This window comes from Protopterus annectens, chromosome 12.part0 (genome assembly GCF_019279795.1).
Source record: "Protopterus annectens isolate FY-2018-M chromosome 12.part0, PAN1.0, whole genome shotgun sequence".
Classification (NCBI taxonomy): domain Eukaryota; kingdom Metazoa; phylum Chordata; order Ceratodontiformes; family Protopteridae; genus Protopterus; species Protopterus annectens.
The window spans coordinates 332,249,299-332,266,806 of NC_056746.1; the positions used below are offsets into that span (position 1 = coordinate 332,249,299).

A 17,508-nucleotide genomic window follows, 5' to 3' on the forward strand; every position below is an offset into this window, starting at 1 on the left:
TCTTTATAACTCAAAAGTTATGTTTTAATGTTAGAATGACCTCTCATCAGAAGTCTACGGTTGTAGTAAGCATATTTATATGCATCTCTAATTTCTTTTTGTTTCTGCTTTTAATTTTAAAAGTGAACATTTATTTTTTATTTTAAACTGTCTTTGTGTTTATTATGCAGAAATGTTTAACTCTTACCTTTTATAGATGCATGCGTGTATGTATACGAATATATGTAAGCAGACGTAATACATATTAGATTGAGTTACATATGCCAGAAAAAGATTGATATCAAACAGTTGACACCAAAATGCATACGATCCAGGATATAATCTCGGAGCATGCAAACCAAAAATAATCTTATTTTTGAGTTTGAGGACTAGGCATATGTGGTTTACCTTCTGAAGTAGACAGACAGAAGCTTAGAGAAAATTACAGCTTCGTTGTTGAAGGAAAGAATTACTAAATTAATTGGAAACCATTTGGGTAATGGCACAAAGGCAATATTCATAAAAGGAAGATTATGCCAGACAATTCTAAAACTGTTCTTTGATTAGGCAGCAAGGATAGTTGACAATAAAAGGGGTGACGTACCTTTTAGTTGTCAAGATTTTCACAGAATTTCCAGATTTTTGACTCTTATTTTTGGTGTGCTCTTTATAAAATTAGGGGGGGGGGTTGGCAAATCACTGAGGATGAAGTCATTCAAAAATGACCTGTTTGAGTTTCATACTTCATATGCTTCAGAAAATGCATGCTAACACAAATCCTGTTGTTCTACCAACTGTCCAAGTCTGTCAGAGCAATGTTTGAAATCTGTCCCTATTTTTGGGCCTTTGCCCTCCACCCCCCACCCCCACAGTTATTTTAGTCTCTGTCCAGATTTCTTGTGCTAAGAAGTGTGGGGTGAGGTCATTTTATACTAAATTTTATCAAGGCATATACCATGGTATCGCACAGACAAAGTAGGCTTAGTGTGGTTTGTGGATGGTATGCGTAAAACACTAGCTAGAAAAAAGGACATAGAAAATGGGATTTGCACCACCGACAGAATGTTGGTTACCATTTTTGAACTACAAGGGGAGGAGCTATGAGGGAATTATTTTCATTGTATACATAAATGACAGTCAGGAAAGTCGGAAAGGAAAGTATTTTTTTCCTGATGGCACAAATGTATACAACAGTGTTCTTATTTAGAATCAATAAGAGGACTTGTCTAGATCAAAGAAGTGGTGAAAGCATGGCAGGGCAAATTTATTGCAAAATAATATATATTGAGAATCATTAATTCAGAAATTGCTGGATGCGAAAACAGTACCTGGGATATTCCTGACAGATAATTAGCTAATCAAACTATTTCAACAGCTGTCTTATATTGTTCCATTACCCCTATCCCTGCAGTGGTTCAACAACTACATATCGGGCTAACAGTCTGTCCAATCATTCAGTTATTCTGGAACCCCCCCCCCCAAAGGATTTCTTTCAGTCCTCTGCTTTTTAATATTTTCACTAATAACCTCTGTATTGCATCCAAACGTGCCTCATTAATCCAGTATACTAACGACTCAACCCTCATGTGGTCTGCCAAAACAGTCTCATCTTCAACATATAACCCAGAAATCTTTTACCTCCATTGAATCCTGGTCTAATAACTCCGAGCTCCTACTAAATAAAAAAAAATGCAAAGCTACTACTATTCCTCCTCAAAACACACACCCTGAACAGGGCTGCCTTCACAGTTATGTCCCCAAATAACACAACAATAGAAACTGCCATACATCAAGCCATCAGAAAGACCCATAAGAAACTCAGGACAATTTAGAAAGTCAAAACATCACTGGCAGACAGCTACAGAAAATAAGAAAAACACTAAAAATTAAAAAATAGAACCACCAAGACAGTAAAATTGTAGCAAACAGTTTAATACAGCACCAACAGACTAAACACTTTCACCAAATTCAAATGGCTTTTTCAGAGTCAAACCAATTAAGTTAAATTTTGGTTATGTACTCAAGGTAATCAGTCATTCAGTTAGTTACATCAGAAGTAAAGAGTAGCCCTAAGCTAAACTACATTTATTTTACTGTTATTAAAGTTTTAAACATTAAAAAAACTATAATATATATAGTATTAGTTGAAACACATTTTAAATGCAATAAATACACAAAAAGTAAGACAAAAAATGTTAGTAATAACTGACAGCAGTAAAATTGTAAAAAAAGAAAAGAATTTCTTGAATGTAAACGACTCTTATTTCTGTAACCCTCTGTTTCAAAAAGGGGGATATTGAAACAAAATCATTTAACCCAGGTTTACAGCAGGCGTTCAGTCTAAACGGCCTCTTAGCCTTCCTAATTTCCAACTCAAGTTTAACATCACCCCCCCCTAACATCACTGCAAACCCTATCAGTAACAAAAAATACAAATCTTTTGAAATTTGGACATTCCAATGTATGAATAATAAAGGGCATTTTGGGTATTTTTGTTTTTAATATCCCTCAAATGCTCAACAATAATGTCCCAAAGTTTCCTGATGGTCTTCCCTACATAAAATCCTGGACAGGATAGGCACTTGGCTAAGTAGACTACCATGGTGGTATTGCAGTTGCATCTTCCAGGGCATCCTACCCCTCCCCCCCCCCCTTGCACTGCCACACTGGTGCCATCATTAATGTTTTTACAAACCTTACAAGCATCACATTTGTACATTAATGATGTGTGTAACTTTTGTAGCAACTCCACTCTCCCAACATATTTTTAAGGTTCCTACCCCTACTGTAGACTATCCTCAGTTGGAACCCTACTTTTTCTTTCATTTATTTTGTCGAAATGTACTTTCCATAAGCTTTTTATACTGTACACTAATGTTGATGTCTCTAAATTATATTGCATTACCAAGACAAGTGAATCAAAGTTGTCATTGGCCACTGTACTGACCATTAAGCCTGCTTTTAAAATAGACATAAATGTAGTCCCCCTTTTAATCAGAGCCTCCTTCTTAATTTGCAGGAGCAACCCCAAAGGATACCCTCTGTCTTTAAACATACCAATTAGTGAAAAAAATCTCTCTGGAAAAAAGTTTGCCACTTATGAGGCGAGAGATAGCCTTACCATTTGACCTTTAACTATCCCTTTTCTTTGATGTAATGGATGGCAACTGTTGAAATGCAGCAACATGTTAAGAGTAATTTTCTTTCCTGTGAATAGTCCTTACCACTGTTCCACTGGTAACATCTCTAGTCAGATGGATATCCAAAAAGTCAGTCTCCCTAGTGTGATATTTAAAAGTGAATTCAAAGAAGGTGGTTGTGCCATCAAGGTATTCAATAAAGGTGTTCACAAGTTGCTCCTCCCCTCACCATAATAGCATGATGTCATCCACAAATCTGACATAAAGCACAATATTTGCCATAAAGGCAGAGGAAAACACATCTCTTTTCCCATTTCAAGAGGGCTAAGTTCGCAAAACTTGAAGCACATTTAGCTCTCATAGCCACTCCAGCTTCCTGACGGAAAAATTCACCTTCAAACATAATGTAGTTATTTGTCAAAACCACCTCCATGAGTTCTATTAATAAATTAATTTTAGATTGGTCAATAACCTTACTAGCCAACAGGCTTTCTTGAAAAAAATACCAATCCCTCCTTATGAGGTGTTACCAAAAACAGGTTAACCACATCAACAGTCAAGAAACTAATCTGTATTGCCAACATTAGCTTGTCTCAGCAATTTCAAATAGTGCCACGAGTCTTTTAAGATATGGGATGCCTCGCTAACTACTGGGTTAGCATAAAGGTCTACAAACATATACAGTAGAAGTGGATTTTTTCAGTGGCAACGGCAATCACAACCAGGGAATGTCACTTAAATCACAGTTGGGGTTGTTTGAAAAACTTTGTAGGAAATTTAGAACACTACAGCTTGATAATGCATTCCTAACCAAATCCTTGGCATTGAAACAAGTATCTAAAGGTTTGAGTGTGGAAACGACCACAGGGAATAGCAGAGGGTACTTCAGCATTTCGTGAACTGGTTAGTTTGACAGAACTGGCTTTGAAATTATGGATATAATCAAAAAAGACAAAAGTAAGTTGACTTCTTTACAAAATTAAATTACATTATTAAATCAAAGCATTGTTTCTGATTTATTTTTTGATCAATATAAAGCAAACTATGACAAGGTTTTGAAAGACATTGACAAGTTTGTGAAGGACAATGCATTAAGGAAACAACATTAAATTAGTTAGATCTGATTATTCAAAAAAACAGGTTTATGCTGTTATTTCATGGCCCCAACATAATGACAGTGTTAATAATGGTTCTCCTACCTATGAAAATGGTTAAAATGTTAATAATAATAATGTTATGGGAGATGGTATGAGTAATGACAGTGTTGCAAGAGATGGCTATTCTTTTCATGAGGGACAACAGTTGAGGTCCGAGAGACTCAAAAATCAGGGGAGGGGGACTTCGTGGGGTTGGCAAGGTTGCAACTCGCATGTAAACAGGAACAAGAAACATTTCAACATGGGGCAACATCAGCCTTGGAGGAGATTGACCAATATTGACAAAAGAGGCAGAAACATTGTCTGTTTTTGGAAGTACTTCCTAGGACTTTATTGACTCAGTTTTTGTTGTACCAGTGGAAATGCAAATTTTTAGAAAAAGCAGGTTTTTATATTTACAACTTTAGTGACAAGTGTCAGTATTATCAGAAGCACTGAAAGCACTAACAGTTGTCTTTGTGGATGACAGTAAAATTTAGAATATTTTGTTTGAAAAGAACTTGCAGAGTTTAAAAGACGAGAAGAGAGGGGTTTGGATGGGGAACAGCATAATTACTAGCTTAGTCAAAAGGGCAGACTATTTTGGCAAATCTGTCAATTAATGCAGCCACTAATGTGTATTATGTAATGTTGATAGAATTCCTCAAGTTCTTTAATATCCTGCTCATTTGCATTGTAATTGTGACTACTGCCATAATGTTGCCATTCTATGAAATATGTAAAATACAGCTTCTGTTGTAACAAAAGAACAGCTAGTTCTTATTTACTGTCACTTCATAGCACATTAAGAGAAAAAACTATGACATAAGCATCTGGAGTAATCAGAATTTTGCATTAAACTAGTAATAGAACTTAATATAAGAAAACTGTTAATGTAGTTATTTTCCAGTATGTATCTAATGGTTGTGTAATGTTTTGTAGGTACAAAGAAGCCTGCACCTGCACCTCCAAAAGTTCTGGGACAAACTGGAAGCCAAGGACCCACCACACCTGTTGCTCAGAACTCTGTTCAGTCTCCCAAGCTGTCATCTAATGGCCACCCTGTAAGTCAGCTTTCTAACACTGGATCAAGTCAGGTTTTGTCTGCTTCTCATCCTTCTCTTCAACCACGTAGACTTTCTAGCAGTCAGCCCCCTATACAGGCTCCTAATCATCCCCCTCCTCAACCTCCAATGCAGACCACTACTCCTCCACTGCAGCCGAAGTTGTTTCAGATAGCCAAAGACCCAGGGTTGGAACCAGCTTCACCTCCACCTCCTCAATCCCCAAGCCCACCTAGTACACCTCCAGTGGAATTGCATGGTGTAGGACTGCAGACAGCTCGTCCACTGTCACAGGCCCAGACTACCTCAACAAACCAAGAAACTCATCAGTTCCAGTCATCTCCTCCTCTGCACTCCGGCACTCTCCCAAGGCCCAAACCAGTACCAAAGCCAAGATTTCGTCCTAGTGTACCACCACCACCGCAGCCTCCAGCATTTGGAGATAATGCCCAGCCAAGTCAAAACTCAACATCTTCAAAAGTTGTTACAGGTATGTAGGATCTGTTTTTTATCTTTTTGAAAGAATACATCACATTATAGTATATAAGTATGCAACAGTTAAGCAACCAAACTGAAATCATTAGTTAAGGATTTTTTTACGTTCTTTGGAATTTTTTACATTCATTATTTATGTAACAATAGCATTTACAATTTATTTGAAATTGGGAAAATGCTCATATTTGCCAGTAATCTGGATTGTAATCTTAACACAGAGGGGCATGTCCTCCACAACCTCACCCTACATTCCATCTGCTTTCCCCAACAGCATGTAGTTGAATATGAAGTATGTGCTATAATTAGTACAAACTATTAGAACAGGTACAGAAAAATAAAAAGTTTATCTTTTTGCACTTTAGTAAGTAGCTGATGCATTGCATGTATGCTGGCCATCTGATTTAATGTACAGTTTAAACTCTGACTTGCAGTTATTGCCAAAGTCCTGCTGCTCCTTGCTGCATGAAGAATATAACAAGAGAATAAAAATGCAGGCTATCGGAAACTACAACTCTGAAATACGTCTTTTAAGCCACGTAATTGGATTTGCACAAATGGTCTATGGACCATTGTTAGTTCCATCTGGAGAAAGTACAGAAAACATGCTTGAAAATAAAATGTTTCAGTACTTAACAAAATAATCATATATGCCTCAACTCAAATTACTAAGCCATTAACCCTACTAGGAACTGTTTCAGTGACTAAACCTAAAACTTTGTGCATCTTAAAAAGCAGCAGGCCTAAGGATATTTTCCCAAAAACTGGTTTGTGAACTTTGGATCAATGAGTACCAGTCTTGCAGTGAATAAACAAAATATTATCTATGCCTGTTTCTAAAACTGCCAAAATGAAATGCCTTTTTAGATGTTGGGAAAGCATAGTCTTTATTCATCTTCATAATCTGAAAGTCATTTTGGCTGAAATCTAGGTTTTTAAGCCCTATACCACATTGTTTTTCACATCTAGGTAGGATCATTCATTACCTTAATCCAGTATTGTCATTGTATAACATTCTTTTTTATTTTTTATTTACAACATAAATTTACTACTTCTAATTAATGCCGTGATATGATTTCAGTCATGGAGTGTGTAGGCAACCGAGACTGGATTTACATTCTTTAAATGCACTGATTCATATGACCATAGATTTGCCACACAATCTCAAAGGCTAAGTCTAACACTATATCCATGCAGCCACTCAAAGTTTTTACCACAGTTTTGTTTTCATTTGTTGGGTGAGGTCTTACTAATACTGTGTAATCACATAAGCAACTACTTATTTCTTCAGACAGGTTTTTTTTTTTTTTTAGGTTAATAACCTAAAACTGTCATGAAGTAAACACGCTACATTTCTGACCGTTGTAATGTTTGGGGGATGGTGACTGGAACAGGGGTATTCTGTACCTAGAGAGCAGTGGATAAATAACACACTATTGTAAAATAATTTTGGAAAGTAATGTTTACAAGACCCATTCTGTAATACTTTGAGCCATACTTTAACTGGCGCTGTGACATGTTGGGGGTGGGTTGGTCTGAATGGAGCTTTGTCATTTTGCATTTCAGTTTGTAGCAATGGAAATTGTTAACACACAGGATTTAAAAATTCCGGGAAACCATGTTTGCTGTTGTATTACATTTCCAGCTAGAGCTGTGACATTCTGCTCTGATTATCAGGCAGAACATTCATGTTAACATATTGTTGTTCTGTGGTAATATTTTTTTAAACAAGAAACATCTTTATTGAATTGTCATTTATGACATAGGCAGTCACATTTATGTAAATGAAAACAAACCATATTGATATATTTTTAGTTGCAAACATTATACATCTCTTACTTCTATACAGTCATCAGCCAAATATTGCATAGCTCATTCAGTTCCTGCCTTCTTTTAAACCTCATTCCTCCAACAAAACATTATTCTGCATGCATTGTTCCCACAATTCTCATTTTTTTCTATGTAATTTGCTCATACACTTTTCTAGAGATCCCACTTATATTCACTAGTTCTAGAGCGATTACTTTACACTTTGATTTCCATTTTCTAGTGAATGCTTTTTTTGGTAGCCACCAGAATTAAACTCAAGAAGGCCTTACTATGTCTAGATGATTCCGATTCTGTATCACAGCTCAAAAACACAATTTCCTTAATTACACCTATTTGCTCACCCAATACATATGACAGAGTAGTATGCTGGGAATTTTTAACATCTGCTAACTCATTATACTAGTCAAAAATGTTTCCAATTGACACTTTTCTTCCTCATCACACTTCCACCATTTGCAGTCTACCTGAGGAGGAGTTCTTTGGAGTCTGCTTGGAGTATAAAAATACCTATGAAAACATTTCCAAGCAAAGATCCTAAATCTTCTAGACTTTGTTGTGTATTTGGGCACCATTCCTATATCTTCCCATTGTTTTTTTGTGAATTGCTAATCCAGTATCTCTTCCCAATCCTTTAAAGCCTCCACTGATTGTTTTTTATAGTTATCATGCAATATTTATATTCCTTAATTGTCCTTTATTTAATAACAGCTTCTGTTCTAGATTCAACTAAAAACTCTTCCTGTGCTGGTCTTTCACATTAGATCCTCCTATTCCTTTCTTTTTGTCTGCATTCCATCAATCCTTCATAGGGAAGGCAATATCTAGCCTGCGGTCCAAATGAATTCTTGGCCTCTAACTATTCTCTTACCTTCCCACTCAGATTATTTGCTCCGAGTACCTTGGTTCCTTTGCCAGTTTTCTTCAGCAAACCTCACCCTCCTCTTGCCTATTCTCTGTACTCCTAATTGCAGTCCTCCCTGTCTGCAGAATCTCCTTTCTCTTACTGGCTTAGTTCTTAAAATACTTCCTGCTAATTTATGAATGTAATATAAATAAGGTAATTGTCACTAAGGATCTGCATTCAAAATCCCAGTCTCCTTATTTCTTGAGTTTTCATCTTGTTTCACTGCCCCCCCTTTCCACTTTGAATTATAGCTTTCTGCTTGTGCTATGTATAGGAGCCTTAACTGTGTAGCTCTGAAATACCCCTTCAAATCGGGAAATCCCAAGCCACCTTGTTCTATTGAAAGAATCAGCTTATCCCACTTGGCTGTTGCCCTCTTCCCATCCCAGATAAAATCCTTCATCTCTTAATTGCTATCCAAAACTTCTCCTCCTCTGGTTGATGAAAATATGCCTGACCTGTGTGTAAAACCAGAGAGAGTAAAAGCAAGGTATAAGCAATGTAAATGTTATCCATATCCATAAAACAGAGCTTTCAGTTTCTCAGTTTTTATATTATCTTTTGTTTATTCTCTACCCATATATCCTTAGCTGCCGTAACGGAATCCTTCTTAATCTATACATCTAAGTACTTCATTTTATCATACCCACAAAAAATATGGGTATTGCTGAACCAATTCATGTGTGGGTACGTAGTTTACAGCAATGTCTTTTATCTTTGTTAATTTTATATTCTGAAAAAAACTTAAAAATGTTTCAGAATGTTCCACAGTAATATCATCTGCAAATAAAGGTAACTTTTCTTGATTACCATGCCAGTTATGTCCTTGAATTCCAGAGTTCCTTATTTTCTTTGCCAATGGTTCTAAATATAATACAAGTAAAGGGTAAAAATGAAATCCGTGCTTGGTTCCTCTGCTCCAACAGAACTTATCAGAGAAGAACCACCCCCACTTCAATTTTCACCTCCTAATCGACCTTGTTATTTTGTCAGGGAATGGAAATGCTTCCATTGACCTACTCATAAAATCCCAGATGACTCTTTTGAGTGCTTTCTCTGCATTAAGGCCCACCAACAACAGTGGTGTTTTCTGACATTTTGCATCCCTCTGGTTGTCATTGAATGCTGTCAAATGTTTGCCTCCCCTCCAGAAAACCCCACTGATCCATATCTATTAATTGTGGCATCACCTTTGCTATTCTTTTATACAGACACTATATAATCATGGTTTAGAATTGAAATGGGTCCATATGAAGCTGGATCTGGAAATGCCATCTTTTTGGTATTACAGCCACCACAGCTTTTGTCCAGATCTTTATCACTTTCTTCCAACCTAGCTTCCAAACTTCCATAAGAATACCATCTATTCTTGGAGGTTTTCCTATAGATTGGTTATACATCACCATTTTATCCCATCTCCTACTTTCCTTTTGGTAATTGAGCCTCATCTCCCTCAAATTTTGGCATATTTAATATTTCCACAAAAATGTTTATTTTAACTTTTTCTTGATTTCCACATTTCTCTGCTTTATAGAGATTTTCATAAAATTTCTGAAATAATTATAATGCCTGTGTAAGATCTCTGGTTATTCGCCCTATGGGCTCACTCCGCTCCCCTACCTTACCCCCAAATCTCACACACCTACACTTATACTTCCTCACACCACACCCCCCTCAACACCTACACCAATCATAAACACCCTATACCTAACCCCTCCCACTCTCATACACGCACACCCCACCCTCTCCCATACACACACCACTCCTCACACACCCATACAACAATGCCTACCTTCCCCCTACAAACTCTACTACTAACTACCCTTCTATTATCCCTAACCTATATTGCCCAGCTTAACCTCCCCACCAACACACACCTACCTCTAACCACACATACTACCACCTCAGGCATCCCACATACATGCCACCCATATTCACACATCTCCCCAGAACTCTACTCTTCCAACCCATCCCATCTTTTCAAACCCACCATACTCCCCACCCCAACAACACCTCACCCTACTCTAACTGCTTTATCAAAGAAAACCCTCCCCCGGCAAAATCATATTTCTCTATCCTCTCTACTCCTCAGTCAGCTCCTCCCCCATGTCTCACTCTCTCTCTCTCTCTCCGGTGACATCCACCCTAACCCAGGTCCAAGCCCCAGCATTACCCACCCTAATCCAAATTCAAATCCACACAAACTCAAGGCTATCCGCCTCATGACCCTAAATACACAAAGCCTCTGTAATAAAATCCCCAACCTACACGCCTGGCTCCATCACAACCAGCCAGACATAACTGCAGTCTCTGAGACCTGGCTAAAACCCACCATCAGAGATGACTAAATCCTCACCCCAGACTACCATATCATATGCAGTGATAGGCCTCATAGAAAATGAGGTGATGTAGCTGTTATCTACCCCTCCATCACTTTTACTCCACTGACCAACCTCATCCCAACTTTTGCCAATGCAGAATTGACTGCAGGCTTTTTAAAACTTAGCAACTGCAAATCCATCTGCATCTGCTCCATCTACATCCCACCAAAACTCGAAAAGACATCCTCTCATGGTTTAGCTCAAACATCAAAAATGAAACCTACATTCTAGGTGACATAAATATTAACTGGGCCCCCTTCCTCTTAGGTACCCCATCTCACTCAATCAACGTCTACAATTTCACCCAACTAATAAACCTCCCAACCAGGTCAAATAAAGATGGTACCTCTGGTACCATCTTAGACTGGATATTAACAACCCACCCCAACTATATCTCCAAATTCGGCATAATACCAGACCCCCTAAGCGACCATTTACCAGTCTTCATAGACTGCTTACCCTCTCACATAGAAAAACACCAACTATTCAAGCAATCCTGTAAACTAGCTTCCTTCAACCCCAAAATCTTCTCTGAATGTCTTAATATTACTGACTGGTCTCCACTAAAAAGCCTCCCACTAGATAACGTTGTCTTGTATTTTAACCATACTTTCCTTACCTCACTTGATAAACTAGCCCCCCTACAAACCAAATGCATCAAAACTAATCCCTGCCCCTGGCTATCCCTAGGAACTAAACTGATAATGAATCAACAAAACAAAAAGTGGAAACTGTACCAAAAACGAAACAAACCCCAGCACCCACCAGGAATATAAACATCTACGTAACCTAGCCAAAAAATCAATAACAAAAGATCGCAAAAACTACTACTGCAATCTGCAATCCAAGCACTCAAAAAACCCAAAGAAATTTTGGACATCCATCTCCTCAATACTCAACCCTGGTAATAATACCAACCCCTGCCCCAATCCTAACCTCTCAAGCCTTGAAACAGCCACTAAATTCAACACATTTTTCATTGATTGCATAGCTAAATTATTGTCCACTTTCCCCAACCCCACCCACCAATGCTATCCCCTCACCCTCCCCCCCCTGTTCTGCCTTAAACCCATCTCCACCAACACTGTAAAATGACTACTCCAAAAGCTAAAACCATGCCACAATGCCCCTGACAACATTCCAGCTAATTTTCTTCAAATATCAGCTGAATCAATAGCCTATCCCATATCCATTCTCATAAATAGATCCATTCAGGAATCCTATGTACCAACCATCTGGCGTCATGCATACATACCACCGTTGTGGAGAGAGATTAAGAACACAAACACTGCCAACTTCAGACCCATAGCTATACTCTCTCCTCTCTAAAATTCTGGAGAAAACCATCCACTCTCAGCTAATGCCCTACCTAACCCAGCACAAACTCCTGTCTCACCCAGCACATCTACTGCCCTGGCCACAGCACCATGACAGCCCTCCTTTCCTTCCTTGAAACGGTCAACCTAGCATGTGATAGTGGCAAATACGTATCTTCTCTATTTCTTGACCTCTCAAAGGCATTCGACACAATCTCCCATTCCCTACTCCTCTCCCAGCTCTCACACTTGTACCTATCTCCCTCAACCTTAGCCTGGTTCTCCAGCTACCTTTCCATGCGCCAACAGGCTGTACAATGGAAAGAATCAACTTCCCCTTTCTTTCCTACACCCACAGGAGTTCCTCGAGGATCAGTACTGGGCCCACTCCTCTTTAACTTATTCATCAACAACTTCCACCACTCCATCCCTGGCGCCTCAGTCATACAATATGCTGATGACTCCACCATCATCTGCTCAGACTCCTGCCCCTCCAAACTTCTACTTAATACCCAAATAGCCTTCTCCAAAACAGAATCATGGATGCAATCCCATCATCTAGCCCTAAATGCCAACAAAACTAATGATTTTCACTCCCACCAAAACCTCCCAATTCAACAAGGACCAATTTTCCATCAAAAGCCACAGTAACTCCCCTCTAGAAATCGTTCCTATTACCAAACTACTTGGCATTAAACATTGATGGAAACCTAAAATGCGATTCCCACATCCTCTCTGCAGTCAAAAAAACCCACCAGAAACTCTGTCTCCTCTACAGACATAACTGCTACCTTACTCCCTCCTCCCGTCAAACCCTCGCATCTACTTTCCTTCTCCCCTCTCTCTTGTACAGTGCTCCTCTATTCTCCAACCTACAACTTGGCCTCCATTCCAAACTCAAAGCTTGTTCCAACAAAATCTGAAATTGTGCAACCAATTCTAAGAATTCCTCCCATCACTGCCACTCCTTTCACACCCTAAACTGGCTAGAACTCCACAACCACCTAAAATACCTACAACTTACAACAGCCCACAAACTCATCTTTAAACCAACAGAATGCCCCTCTCTTGCCAAATCTCTAACACCCTACACACCTAGCTGCACCCTGAGATCCAAAGTCCAAAACCTCCTACATGTACACAAACCCCTACACCCACCTGGTCAACTATTACTATCCCACACCATAGCCAAACTGTGGAACGCTCTCCCACACCACTACGTAACATATCAAACCATAACAACTTCAAATCCATGCTTCTCTCCCATCTGGCCTCCAAATGGGAATGTCCTTCACATGCTCCCACCTAAAACACCCACACCACTACCTCCACACCTAAATCATTTTTTCTTTGTCAAATTTAACAAAACGTCATAGGTTTTTCTCTGTACATCTTTCCAAAAATTATTTCTTTTGCATGCCAGCCTCTGGCCTATCTTACACATATTCTCAAATGGACACCCTCTTAATTGCAAAGCAGTGTATATATTATTGTAAAACTGTTATTCCTGTACATACTAATATTGACATATGATACTCACATTATCTATTACTAATGTGGCAACTTTCTGTAATTCTGCCTTTTCCAAGTTTGACAAAACTCTGTACTTTATATTTTGTAATGTTGCAAATTTCTGTATTTTATATTTTGTAATGTTCCAAATCTCTTATTTTATACTATGTATCGGAGCTTTTCTCCTCGGGTCTCCACTGAAAATGGGCCACAAGCCCAGCTGGACTAACCCAGTTAACAAACAATAACAAATAAATAAATAAATAAAAATTGTAGGCTCCCTAAGCTTGGCAAACGGCCCTTTCTTCTTTCTACTGCATAAGTCGTACTAAAAACTTTTGCTCTGGAGTTATCAAAAATAACAGTTGCTTAACCGTAATTTTTCTAAACTCGTGCATACTATAGAGGTGTAGTCCCTTATTTTCTCTTTAGCATTCTGCATTTGTGCTGCCTCTTGTTCTGTGAGATTCTCCCGATTTGCAATATTATAACTTTCGTCAGTCCGTCTAAATAATTCTTGTCCCTTCTTAAAAACAACTTTTTTATTTCTACACTATTTTAAAACTCTCTTAAACTTTCATTTTATCCCACTCCCTAGCTATATTTTCTGAAGCAATTTTTACCTTCCCCGATAACTCCCGAATGATTTCCACTACCCAGTCCATAAAGTCCTGTTTAACAGGTAGGTGGGGAAGTACCAGTGTCTCACTTTTTTCATTACCATGCATTTTTGTTTGTTATTATTGGTACATGATCTGAAATAGTTATTGAATGCATATCAAAACTTTCAATTCGATGCACATGTTCCTGTGAAATATAATTTCTCTGTAGCCTAGCCCATGTTTTTTTTTACCTTGGCGAATAATATGTAAATTCTGTCCAAGTTCCTACTACTGAATTCACATCTTCAATACCCAATATTTTCATAAATGTCTTCAAAAATCTACCTTCTTTTGTTACATTTTCCATTCTAGCCCCTCATACATGTTCGCTGTTGCAAATCAAATTCTAGTCCCCATCTGTAAGTATTATTCCCTGCTGAAACTTGATTATTTCTCCCAGTATTTTCTTAAGCTCCATTGTAGCAGTTTTAGGTGGAATATAAATACATGCCAGTGTAATCCTCCTCCCTTGCCATTAGCCCCTTAGCAGTTATTTTTCACCTCTTATTTTAATTTGCTAGAGGAGCGCTAATATTGATAGAAGTAACTTCCCTTTTCTTATGTCCAAGAAATTCCACTGACTAACCATTCTAAAATTCTTTCTTTATCATATTCACATTCTTTCCAAATGTCTCCTGTGGCATAGCTATTTGTACTATGCACTTTTTTTAATGTAGTCCACTTTTTTTCTTTTTGTATATACCTGTGAAACCATTCACATTTAAAGATATGGAAAGTGTTAACATGATAAGAAGTTACATACATATTGTGTATAACAGCTTTTTTTTTTTTAATGTCTAGTTTTAGCTTTAGATGCATATGTTAGTTTGACAATTTGATCTTTTATACAGGTGTTTCTTGTTATATTCATTTGAACCTGTGTCACATCTTACAAGACTTTTTGTTCTAATGGAAACCCTCAAACAAAAGAAAAAAAAAACACACCTCCAGAACATATTTGTTTTATACAAACACAAAAAACTATGTACATCTTCAAATAATGAAGTTTAACCCTCCTAACAGGAACAGTTGTCCCAGGTTGACAGCAACACTCACAGACCTGGACTGACCTATAATGAAGATTGTCCATGCTAACAAGCATGGTATAGCCTGTGGTCATACCTCTGAACTGCCCAGATTTTTGCCTCATATTTTTGGTCTGTTCCTCATACAATTTGTGATTTTCTAGATTTTTGTTGCAAATCAATGAGGATTCAGTTCATTAAATGACAGGCATTTGAGTTTCAGACTTAATATCGTTCAGAAAATGCATAGTAACACAAGAGCTTTGATTCTAGCAATTAAGTTTATAAGAGCAATATTTAATTTGTCTCTGTTTTGGGGGTTTTGTCCCCTCATTATTTTTAGCTTTGCCAAGATTTTTTTGTGCTTAGAGGTTAGGAGCTATGCCTGTACTTAAACGAACATCAAGTGCTGCCTGTTTTTCTTATTTTTATTCTTCTCCCAGATGTCAGAAACAGCTTGAATGTTTTCAGAAAACATCATCTTTTAGCCATTGAAAGAAGAGATTATTCTGTTTTTTCCCGTTATCCGTTCTCCATAGAAACATGAGAACCAGATGCACAGTTGTCTTCAGCTAAAGGTTTCTCATGTTGCAGTATGAACATTAATTTGTTAGAGGAAAATGTTTCATTGCTTTGTGTTATTTTATTTACTTGTTTCCCCTTAAAGCTTGTTGCATTAAGCCATGGGCGTTAATCCAGTCATTCAACTGTACAAAAATAATAAAAAACATATCAGTTTTACTTGTATCATGCTCTTTTATCTAAGCTTTCTTCTCTTTTTACATTGCAGTGCTTACATTCCTTAAAACTGAACAAGAAGGAAGGAAGGAAAAAAAGCACCTGTTTACATTTTTATCCCTATTGCACACATAAATAACTGAAAAGGTGTTACTTTATGACATGTAGTATGTCAAGTTTTATAAAAATACTCTTAAGAACAAAAATGTTTTACTTAGTTACCCCTTTCCTTTCTCTTTTTCCTCTCCTTAATGGTCTTCCAAACATTAATGACATGAAGTAAGGCATATGCTTTGGAGTCGCCTACAAGTTTAACAAAATCAAAAAGTCCGCTATTTCCAGGTCTTCTTGTTCCGCCATGTTTCACAAATGTGATTGATGCTTTGTAGTCCCAAATTTAGTCATTAATTTGAGATCTGAAGTAGGATATTCATTTGTCTGCAACCTGTGGGTTATGGATCCGATATCGGATCCGAACCGGCATGGTTTTCCAGCTATGGATCCAAGCTCTCAGCTCCTCCCCTCACCCATAATGCCCTGCTCTACCCTCATGACCTCAGATCTCGTTTGCCGCGCTGGTGACTGGATTTGGGTACATAGCTCTCAGCTAAGTGGATTTTGTTACTTGTAAAAATCAGAGAATTTTTGGTTTTTTGAGTGATTCTGTGTGAAAGTTTAGGTTTCCCTTTCTTATAAGTGTATTTTGAGTTTATTTTGAGTTAAATTAAGCAATTTTTATTCCCTCCCCTCGCTGTGCGTAGAGTTTGTGTGTAGGCCTGTGTGTCTTTTTGTTTTAAGTTACTTTCAGTAGCTTTAGTGATTTATAGATTATGGCTGACCAGCCTAAATCTATTTTTTCGAAATGCTCGAGTGTGGCCATAAGCTCTCACCGGCTGATGGCCACACTCGGTGTGTTAAGTGTCTCGGGGTTGAACACCTCACATCTGGTTGTTCCATTTGTGCAGGGTTCAACCCCAGGGCACTGAGGGAGCGGAGGTCCAAGCTGGTCTTGGCGGGTCTTTTACCGCCAGACTCGGCTCCGCCTCCGCTCCGAGACTACTGTAGCTACAGTTGTTCCCCTGTGGCACCCTCCTGCTCCTGGGACTCAAACTCCCGCTTCTGGAGAGGAGGGATGCTACTAAAGGACGGAGGGAGAAGCACCACAAGCGGGCCGAGACCTCTGTTTCGGCCCCGCCAGCCTGCAGGCTTCTCCCGGCTCCTGTCGGTTCGATCTCCTCCTTCGCTCCGGTCCCTGTGTGCTTTTCACGGGTCCTGAGGAGGAGGAGACCCGATCTCCGTCGAGGCTATCGAGGAGGCACTCCAGGCCCC

The 17,508-nt window shown here is 38.4% G+C and overlaps 1 protein-coding gene across 3 annotated transcripts in view; it reads left to right on the forward strand.

The window, feature by feature from the left end:
• The window catches only part of ARHGAP17 (Rho GTPase activating protein 17), a 1,246,301-nt gene that overhangs the window by 1,108,882 nt on the left and 119,911 nt on the right, over window positions 1–17,508 (forward strand). For all 3 annotated transcript variants that reach the window (XM_044089406.1, XM_044089407.1, XM_044089408.1), the window contains one exon: window positions 5,198–5,809. In XM_044089406.1, coding sequence (XP_043945341.1) covers window positions 5,198–5,809 — 612 coding nt within the window. The remainder of the gene's footprint in view (window positions 1–5,197; window positions 5,810–17,508) is intronic.